The sequence below is a fragment of the Myotis davidii genome, unplaced genomic scaffold (assembly GCF_000327345.1).
Source record: "Myotis davidii unplaced genomic scaffold, ASM32734v1 scaffold27, whole genome shotgun sequence".
NCBI lineage: Eukaryota > Metazoa > Chordata > Mammalia > Chiroptera > Vespertilionidae > Myotis > Myotis davidii.
The window spans coordinates 2171996-2183031 of NW_006297821.1; the positions used below are offsets into that span (position 1 = coordinate 2171996).

General features: G+C 47.1%; 1 protein-coding gene across 1 annotated transcript in view; it reads right to left on the reverse strand.

Annotated features, from left to right (window-relative positions):
* The window catches only part of LOC102774335 (multidrug resistance-associated protein 5), a 52276-nt gene that overhangs the window by 25118 nt on the left and 16122 nt on the right, over positions 1-11036 (reverse strand). Inside the window, exons 9-14 of the mRNA XM_015570429.1 lie at positions 8320-8523; positions 7322-7465; positions 3140-3242; positions 855-1039; positions 316-462; positions 1-32 (exon numbers count right to left, since the gene is read on the reverse strand). Of these exons, the coding sequence (XP_015425915.1) occupies positions 1-32; positions 316-462; positions 855-1039; positions 3140-3242; positions 7322-7465; positions 8320-8523 (815 nt within the window). The remainder of the gene's footprint in view (positions 33-315; positions 463-854; positions 1040-3139; positions 3243-7321; positions 7466-8319; positions 8524-11036) is intronic.

Below are 11036 nucleotides of genomic sequence, written 5' to 3' on the forward strand. Positions count from 1 at the left end.
TCATGGAGCCGGGAGGAGGCTCGCAGCGTGCCCTGCGGAGCAGAGTGCAAAGTGAGCAGGGCCCGGGGACCCGGCACTCAGGCAGGCTCAGTCCCTCCTCCACAGGCCGTCCACTCCCAAAACCGGGGAGGGGAACATGGCCACGGAGGGAGGAGGTGGCTAACGGAAAAAGGCTGGGGCTGATGGGATACAGGTCATTCCGGTGGAGGCCACTGTGTCTCAAAGGAGCTCCCTCCTCAGGATGAACCTGGGACAGGCCGGGCGAAGCCCGACCAGTCAGCGGGGTGAGCAGCAGCAGAGGCCACCACTGCGTACCTTGACAAAGACCACTCCTCGAACGGCTTTCAGGATCAGCATGACGACCATGGAGAGGGCATAAACGCTGGCATAGTACTGCATGTGAGGATTGTCCTTCATGCTGCTGCTCACGGAGGTCCTGTTCCCGTGGCTCACCGTGCTGTTCTGTTTAGAGACAGGGCTCTGTGAGGCAGGACTCCCAGGGATGTCCAGGAACCCTGCTCAGGGCCACTCTCAGCTCAGGGGAGGGCGCAGGATAAGGACTCTGGGACCTGGTGTGGCAAACACAAGGAGGGCTTTGTCCCTCCTTCGCTCTTTTCTAGTGGACGAGGGCAGACAGCCCACAGGTGCGCTACGATAAGCTCTACCGCGTCTTGAGTTGGTCAGGGAGCAACTGTATTGTGAGGTTACATTAGGGAGCCCTCTTTTTCATCCTGGGTGACCCCTGTTCATTGTGTCTTTTAATCGAAAACTAGTTTCCTTAAGAATGGTCAGGGAATATGGAGAGATGGCCATGTTCTTAGACATGTAATTTTCCCATTAATGAGGAACCTTACCCCACTTCCTTCCTTGATCCAGTAACTCAACCACCAGTTGCTGAAGGCGGTACTGCCCACGTTCAATGTGAAGAGGGATATAATGAACAAGAAAGCCAAGGGGCCCCCGGCAGCCTGAATATAGACACCGTACACGGACCACGGCACGGAACCCTGCCCCTTCTCTTCCGCTTGCACCAGCTGCCCTAGGGGAGAAAACAGAAACGAACTCAGAAAGAAAAAGCTACTTTTCCAAAACGAAGGCTCCTATATAGAAGATCAAAATCAAAGAGCCTATAGCTTCATGGGGCTCTACTCTAGTTCAGAATTACTTCCTCTTTATCAGAAGCATTCATTCATTAAGCACCTCCTATAAACAGGCCCAGGACGAGACCCTGGAATAGTCAAGACGAGTAAGGCCAGGTTCCTGCCTTTGAGGGTCCTTCCACGGTCTGGTAGGACAGACAGGTAAATACACATAATGCTAATAAAATGAGTTAAATGCAATGCTAGAGCTATGCAGGGCAGCATGGGATGCCTAGGAGGTATAGCTAACCGACTTGGGGAAGCTGTGCAGTGCTTAGCAGGGAGGTTTCGGGGAGGACTTTATGTGCAGTCCATATAGCACCTTGAAGGTAAGCCAGAGTCGGGCAGTTGGGGGGGACAATGGGCAGAAGAGATACGTAAGCAGCAGCACAGAGGCATGGAAACAGCAGGACAGGAAGTCAGACAGTCACGCCAGTGCAGCCTGAGCAGTGTGTGTGCCGGTGGAGTGGCAAGGGACCAGGTGGATTAGGCAGGCTGAGCTCTGTCAGAGGTACCCGAACATTACCCTTCAGACAAGATCTTCTCGAGAATGGGCTACAGGTGTGTGGAGATTTGACCCCCAGCCCTACTGGGCTAGAAGGGCCTGGGATGGCCAGTCCAGTCACCTCTGGCAGCGAGCAGCCTCTTCCATGCACCCCAGCACCACACGCTAACAATGGCATGTTCTGTGTGTGCCATGTCAGGGAAAAAGGCTGGAAAACACTGCTTTGACAATGGGAGGAGGCCACTGGAGACTCCATGCAGGAAGGTGAGCTGGTTGGCCTCCTGTTTTCAACTCTATCACCCAGCTGCCTACATGGAGGACGGACAGCGGTAACCTAGGTACAAGATGATAAAGGCAATAGGGATGGAGTCTTGGGAGTAAGTTCAGTAGGACTTGGTGACTACGTAGGGGCAGACAAGATTCAAAGGTAGCACCAGGGGTTCCCTGGCAGGGTCAGGTGACCGATGCCCCACAGGACACCTCTTCCTCTTCATCACACACTTTGAATTGTGTGGAGCAAGCCACACAGGCCAGGAGCACTTTAACAGTTGCCCATCTCCAGGTTGGTGGCTCTGCAGAGAACAAATGTTCCCTGAGGACATTCTGGCTTTCTGAACTGCCTCGGGCAGGAACTGATACATGTCTCAGCCAGCCGGGCTGTGTTTGTTTAGTGCGTGTGAGTAAGCTATCTTAAATCACACCTGAATTCAAAATTGTTACCTGGTTTATTAAAAGAAAGAAGAGGATGGTCCACTCCTAACACCGAACACCTGCTGCAGTTTTAAGACCCAGGAAGTGAAAACAGAGGCAAACCCAGGATTCAAAACCTCAGATTCAAAACCTCAGGTGAGGACATGATACAACAGAAAGAGAGCTTTAAACCAGGACTGCATTCTTTTATTGAGGGGGCGGGGAGGAGTGGGGACTGACTTGCAGCTTAAAATTCACCAAGGTGAAGACACCTGAAGTATTGTAAATTGCTTTTCTAACTCCCAAGATTTGTTTCAATTGATAAGATAAAGTGTTGAAAGAACAAGACTCTGGATAGGGAAAGTCGGTGGGAGAAACCCAGGGGGGACCTCGCCACAGGGCTGGGGCATCTCCAAGAAGCACCCCATTCCAACAGGGAGAACGCAGGCGTCCCTGGAGGGCACCGGTTTTTAAAAAGCACAGGTGAATCACGGGACAGGTATATCTTCCCCCTTTTTTCATACTCAGGATGATTCAGCTATAATTACCTGTACCTGACCCCACCCTGCACAGGAAGGGATGGGACCAAAGGCCATTCTTGTTGCCTTGGTCTGTTTAATCGAACAGAAGGTGCCTCACAGTCTCCTGATACTACATAAGAATGCTGTTGTTCCGGGCATATCAGGCCAGGTACTCCACCACACACAGTGTTATCAAACACCCACAGTCTTATCAAACATCATGGGTTACCACAGGGCATAATTTCTGATATACTTTAATGACAAATCTCAAAAAAGGTCATTACCTTCCTCTGGCTTCACTGCTTTCTCCTTCTTTACTGATCCTGTTTTGGGACCCTTGTCTTGTGACTTCTTCTGTGAACCACTGGTTTCCTTTTTTGAATTAATCTAATGTTTAAAAAAAAAGTGTCTCCATTTATGATATGGCCATTCAGACAAATGTCCACGCGACATATGAGAGAATCAAGTCAAGCTGCTGGTATTACTGAACAGCCATCCTTCCAACTTCTTAAAAGGACCACCTATCTTCATTTCTTGTACTTCCTCAGCTCCTTCGAGCTCTGAGCTCTGTTATTCCATTGACATCGCCCCTCCCAAAGTCACTGAAGACCTTTAATTCCAAACACAGTAGGCTCTATGTTCTCATCCACTCCAACTTGTCCCAAGTATTAAGGCTGGGCCATTTCCATTCCTCCCACCTCTGATCCCCACATCCCTAAATAAAACCAGAGGGCTGATCATTTCCCGCTGCGACCAGAGGAGAGCCTCTGCCTCCTCAGCCTGGCTCTGTAAGACCTCCACATCCAGGCCCCAGCCTAACTGCAAGCCCCTCTCCCATTCCTGGGGCTCCCACTCTCACGCCAAACTGGGTTTCCTGCTATTCCTCGTATCACTGTGACCTCCCACTTTGTCCACTTTGGTCCTTCACTTGGATTGCCCTCCTCTCGTCCCAACACAGTCACAGTTGTTCTCAGGCAAACAGATTAAAATCTTACACCCTCCCTGAGGTAACTCAGAATTGTCTAGAATCGAGTTCAGCCCCCACACCCTCCCTCCCCCAGGCACTTTGTTAGTAGCACTCCATGACAGCACAGTGGCTGTAAATCAGACCTGGTGAAGAGCATGGTGCACTGGTCTTCCCTGAGACCGCGAGTCCCTCAGGAGGGGGATGACATCTCACTCGTGGTTAGAACTCCGCAGGGCCTAACACCCAGAACTTCCCATAACAGGGCACAGAGGAGCTTAGTAAATTTGCATCAAATTGAACCCAGGAGATTAGAAACCATTTAACGCTCTCCTTTCCAAGTTCCCCTTCTCTCATCACAGGACCCTAAATTCTTTATTTAGTGCATACATGCATAAATGTAAAGCGGTGGTCGCCAACCTTTCAGACCTCACGAACCGTCAGGGGTCCGCGGGACCACCGGTTGGCGACTGCTGCTCCAAAGGTTTCCTTAAACCAGCGGTTGCCAACCTTTTGGACTTCACGGACCACCGTTTGGTGACTGCTGGTCTAAAGAGAATACGTCCATTTGCTGACCACTTACTCAGGTAAGAACATTACATATTATTTCATTTAACTGATGCAACAAGTCTAAGAGGCAGATGCCATCTCCATTTGTAAGACGGAGAAACTGAAGCTCAGGAGAGTAAAGTGACAAACAAACTGAAAGTGTGCTCCTCCGCTACAGCTCACAGACTGTCCAAGTCTATTATTGCTCCTTGGACATTTCGTACTTTAGATTCTCTTCTCCTCATTTTCCTCTGAATCTACAGTGAGGAGGAAATGACCTGAAGAGTAAGTGTTCTGAGAGTCACAGGGAGAGATCATAAATTCAACTCTGCATTAGGGTGTCTCTATGAAAGTTACCGATGACACTTGGAATAATACTTGAGTTATTCCAAAAGGCAGAAAACAAATTGGTCTTGAACAGTTGTACTGCACCCAAAATCAAACAGGATGAAACCGAACGACTCCCAGAAAAGATCCCAATAACTGCCTGCGTTTAGCCTCACAGACATCAGAATGATCTGGTAGCTGAGAAGTAGCCTATAGCCCAGCCTGAGTGTACTCCTAGGACCCAAGGTGCCCACAGAATAAGGACTTTGCGTGAGAGCAGGTTGGCAAGAAGGAAGAACAAGCGATTTGGCAAGCTCTAAGTAAGTACTCCCTTGGATTTGCCCAACTTGGAGCCGAGAGTAAAGCCATGGAAAGCTGCCATCTTTCAGTGTTGCCACAGGGGGCAGGCAGCATGCCAGAAAGAGCCCTTTAGAGTCAAAGTGCCCTTGTTAGTATTAAAAAAAAAAGGCCCCAAATGGAGTCACTTTTGCTAAGCCACACCAAGACTTAGTACTAACCTAACTGCAGTTTCAGCCTCTCCCAGGAGTGCAATTTCAAATCCTTCAGTCTGGAATTTCCTGATCAACACTAGTGAAGTAACCTGCCTCTTGACCGGTTTGGCTTCCCTAAAGGGAAGATGACTTCGCCTGAAATAATCCACTTTTTAAATCTCTTCTTCCCACCCTCTTTCTGCCCTTCCAGTTGCTAGCAGGGACGCTGTCGATTCACAAATCACTTGATAAAGCCAATTAGTTCTTCAAATTTACACGGTTGAATTTTGTGGTTTAACATTAGCAAGCTGTTTAACTTTCCTGAGTTTCCATTTCCTCAGCTGTAAAAGTAAGAGATAATCATATTTTGTCACAGAACTCTGTTTAAATGACTAAAATAGGATGAAAGCTATGAAGTGCCTAACCCAGTAATTAGGACATAATAGTTGTCAGTTAATGAGTGAAAAGTCAGCAGCCAGGGTACCACGGATCATTTTCAAAGGTATGCAATGATGAATTTCTCTTCCCCGGTTCCTTATTCACTTGTTTATTGAAAAAGGAGCTTCATATGAAAGTAACCCCACGGGGTGATCTAAACATTAATCTTTAACTGGACAGGTCACGGAGGGGAGAAGTGCCCCAGGCCTAGAACTTCTTTAGTAGGAGGTTTATCTTTGCCTTAAGCAAGCCCTATTCTTGTGCATCTCGGTTAACACTAGAAAGACTGAAATTTAGTATATACCTTTATTGCCTAAAAGCAGTCCAAATGACTGCATCGTGAAAGAATAACTAATGTGTAAAGAAATTTGTTTAAAATTAATTTTTAATATTTTTTATATTATTTACAGTTATATAACAAGTTATTTGTCATTTCTTTCATGAATTTAGGGCGCAAAAGAAATAAAATAAACAACTTATTAGAACAAGTATTACTGCATAAAGATTTGACTTTAGGCATATACTGTGTAAACCTGCACCTGGCTTTTGACGGAAATAATTGCTCGTCAACTGTTACATTTTGCCCTGGTTGATAGCAAGCTTGACTATTTTCAATGAACTTGTCCCATATTTCCGAAACCAAGGCAAACTTATTTATTTGTAGGTGCCTACTTCTTTTGGTTCTTTTATCAAAACGAATAAATCGTAGGATTTGCTTGAACTTTGCTCTGGCCATAGTTTTTCTAAAAAATTCGGGACCCTACTTTGCTGACGATAAATAACTGAGTTTTAAATTTTTTGCCTCGTAGGCTCCACGAGCATATAAAATCCCAATAAATGCATGTATTTCCGGTAATGTTGTTGTCCAATCGTTCCTCAAAATTCGGCGGCCTTCTTCTTCTGTGCACTTTTTTAACCCCCCCTCTCCAAGCAGTCAAAATGACTGCTTTCGGGCAATATAGGTATAACACATATATATATACCGGAAATGAAGGAGGGGGAGGTAACTACAATTATTAATAAATGCATTTATATGTTGTATAAAAAGTCACAAAATTCTAAGAAATTCTGTCATTATATACATCATTATTTTTCTAATTGAAATTAAAAAGCAGTCAAAATGACTTCCTTGGGCAATCTAGTGTTAATAAACCTTTGAAATGCCAGAGTAATCCCTTTTCCCAGACCTCTCCAAAGCTTAACCACCCTCAAGAGAGCACATCCTCTTGTTAACTGCCACGTAATCTAATCCCTGCCCTGCTTTTTCCCACCTCCATGTAATCTTCCTTACGTTCCCTCCTTCATTCCAAATGTATAAAAGGATCTGCAAACTGACATTCTCCAGAGCATCTGAAATCTTGCTTCCCAGCAATGTCATCGGTTTGGCTCAAATAAATTCATAACAGTTCTCTACAGGTTTGGGCGTATCTTACTTTGAGAACACACAGAGCCCATATTGTTCTCCCTGTCAGGACCTCATTAATAAGTCCTCACTGACAGAAGTCCTTGGCTCACCAGCCCCACAATCCTGCTCCCCTAGAGTAGTATGTGAGCCAAAGCACAGCAGTCTGGTCACCAGAAAATAGGGCTCTGCCAGTAAAACAGGCACCGAACTCGGCTGGGACCCGTCAACCCTCAGTACGGTCATGCCTCCCTTGCTAGAAAGGAGAGATGCATAAACGCCACATAACTCTTACCTCAACTGGGGGCGTCTCTCCCAGCAACAGGTTATTAAAAATGGTAGCGTAATCACCATTTAGATTCATCAGTTCTTCATGGGTGCCCCTTTCTGTAATACAGCCCTCTTTCATGAAGATCACTTGGTCACAATCAGCCAGGTACTAGAGACAAAGGCAGGGATGACCCGGTGTTACTGATATTTGTGCAAATATTCCAGTCACTCCTACCTTAGTCTAGCACTTCCCACCTAGAAGCGATTGAGCCCCCCAGGGGACATCTGGCAGTATCTGGAGACACTGTTGGTTGTTATAACTGGGGAGAGGGGTGTTAGTGGCCATCGAGTGGACAGAGGCCAGGGAGGCCTAGGACAGCCCCCCCACATCAAAGAGCTATGTGGCCCAATGTGTCAACAGTGCCCAGGCTGGGAACCTCTGCTCTAGTTTATTGAGAGGCAGTTCCCAGTTCCTCCAGTTTTTGACGTAAATCTCCTGGTGGAGCCATAGGAGCCTTGCATTAGCCTTCACCCTGTTACTACAGTCAGAAGTACACACAATTACTGACTTCCTGGGCAGGGTGGGAGTGAACCCCCAAACCTGACAACATACGCAAAACAGATGGCAACATTCTTGAGCTGCTCTCCGAAGTGGCTGCTTGTCATGGAGTGACAGAGGGAGAAGACCTTGCTTTCCCTGAACAGTTCCTGCTTAAATTAACATAAAGCTTTCCACTATCTCATACTCAAACTCTATTTTCTACCTACCCTTTCCTTCACTTACTGATTTATATGTAAAAGCTAACATGCTCCAAGGATCTCTGATGCAGATAGCCACCTGGTACAGGGGTACAACGAGCTTTATTGCTACAATGGGCCAGGCGGCTATTTGCTGAGGAAATGAACACTGATGGTTTCAGAAACTTCTAGAAGACCACAGGGTACCTAGAAGGACCAAGCCCCCTTCCTGTCTGATTTCTCAGGACACAGTGGGTGGCCGGGGGAAGGAAGAAAGCACCATACCTGTAGCTGGTGGGTAACAAACAGAACCGTCTTGGACTTGAGGTGCTTCTGGATAGCACTGTTGAAGATGTGGTTGCCCACATGGGCATCTAAGGCACTGAGGGGGTCATCCAGGATGTAGATGTCCCGGTCACTATACAAGGCTCGGGCAAGGCTGATCCTTTGGCGCTGCCCACCACTCAGGTTGGCTCCTCGCTCGCCGATCTATAGGAGCCCAGAAAGCATAGTGGAGCCGCCAGCTCAAGTCCAGAACTGGGTTTAGTGACTACCCCAGTCACCACTCCTCTCCTCCACCCAAAGCGGCATCTTCTACTGAATTCCCTGCCTGGATGAGTGGCCACTACGATCCTCCAGGGCCCACAGGGCGGAGTCAGCCTAGATACCTCCTTCGCTCCCACAATCATCTGGTTACTAAATCCTCATCTGGCCTTGCCACCCCCTGGACACCCTACTCCAGCCCATCCTCTATGGGCAGAATGAGCTTTCCAAAACATAAAGCTAGCCATGAACAACCTTCCTTAAACTCTTCAAAAGTCCTGAAGGATAGAATTTAAACAACCAAACTTGGCATACAAAGCAGGTTCCCAGCATCTCCCAGCACACCCTGGGACAGAAGCCATTAAATTGTGGATATATTATGTGCACACATGACTAATGTCACACCTTCTCCTGTACTATTCCTGCTCAGTTCTGGCATCCTCTCCTCTGAAAATCCTCCCCATCTCTTCCTTACTAACACTGAAAAGAAAGGGATTCTTTCTCATCAGCTTGTTTTGAGCCTCATGTGTGGGTGTCCGATCCTCTCCACTTAAGCTTTCTGAGGGTGCAAGTTATTGTCTCATTCCTTTACATTCCCAACACCCAGAAGTGTCTGCACATGCAGCTGGCACACAACAAGCACCTGATTAACATTACTAAATGGACAAGTGAATACATTCATTGTAAAATGGTAATGGGCCCTGTAATTTTAAAAAATCTTGTCCTTAAAAAAACATTCAGTTAATGCAAAGGTTTTCAAACTTGAGCAGGTATCAGAATTACCTGAGGACTTGTAAAAACAGGTTTTTGGGCCCCACGCCTAGAGTTTCTGATGTCGGAGGTCTGAAGTGAGGCCTAATAACTTGCATTTCTAACAAGTTCCCAGTGTCACCGAATGCTGCTGATCTGGGCACCTTGATTTGAGAGCCAGTGAACTAATTAAACCATTCATAAAACCTGAGGGATTTAACTGACGTCAGCTGAAACACGGGTGCCAGGCCCACAGACCTCCGGGGCAGGTCATGGGAGATGTCTCGGGACTCAAAAAGCCAGTTCCAAAGACACAGCTCTGGAAACTGCTCCAGGGCAGAGAACCGAAGAAAGGGATTTGTGCAGCGGTCTCTTTCTTTCTAATGGGAGAGGGCTCTCTACATACTTCATCTGAGCAAGGAGGTTGGCAGAATGAGGTTCAGGGAAGAAGCTCAATGTGCACATGCTTGACTCATGGTTTTAAAAATGAGTAGTGCAGAAAACACAAACTCTGAACCAAAAATGGGATTTTGTTTAAAATCCACCTGACAGCCCTAACCGGTTTGGCTCAGTGGATAAAGCGTCGGCCTGCAGACTCAGGGGTCCCAGGTTCGATTCCGGTCAAGGGCATGTACCTTGGTTGCGGGCACATACCCAGTGGGGAGTGTGCAGGAGGCAGCTGATCGATGTTTCTCTCTCATCGATGTTTGTTTCTCACTCTCTATCCCTTTCCCTTACTCTCTGTAAAGAATCAATAAAATATATTTAAAAATATATATATAAAAATATAAAATCCACCTGACATATGAAATATTTATACACTTAAAACAGGTAGTGTTGATATGCCTGCCCCAAGGCATAAATGCTTTCCTAACATAAAGTACCAGTGAAAGTGGATCTCACTGTGTAGGTTTTTCTCCCACGCATTTAAGATGCACTCCTAGGAGGTGACTCCAGCAGAGCCCTGCCCCTCATCTCCCAGGATGCTCTCTGCTACATCCACGCCCCCATCGGGAGCAGAAGGCTTGTACCTCAGTCAGATCACTGTTGGGGAGAATGGCCAGGTCAGGCCGCAGGCAGCAGCTGTTCAGCACAGAGTTGTATCTGAAGAAGATAGAGACCTAGCGTCAGGGACACGGTTGGAGTTGAGCCTGTGGCTTGGGGGCCTTGCATCTCACACAGCCTAGACAGAGAGCATGACTGAAACCAAGCATTCCTTGCCTTTCTTCATCAAATTCCTTCCCAAAGAGGATGTTGTCTCTCAGCGTGGCATTGAGGATCCAGGCCTGCTGGGCCACATAAGCGAAGGTTCCGCCGACTGCAATGCTGCCCTCTACAAGTGTCATCTAGGGAGACAGCACCATCCAATAGTATCACAATGCAAAGCCATCCCCCCAAAGCCAACAGAACCCCCCACATTCCACAATCAAGTTGAAAGCTTTGACAGTTTCCTTGGTTGCTTTTTGGGCCCAAAACCAGACCCCACCTTTGTTCCACAGGTAGCTTCAGCAGCAAAGAAAATCAAAGGTCTCCTTGCTTATGTGCAATGGGAGCCCAGACAACCCATGACTTGAATGAACCAACACTTCATTCAGCAACCTATGGGCTACTTTACATCCTTTCTTTCTAAAGCAGTGGTTCTCAACCTTGGCTGCACATTAGAGTCACCTGGGAATCTTTTTAAAATCCCTATTTCTGGGCCTCATCTT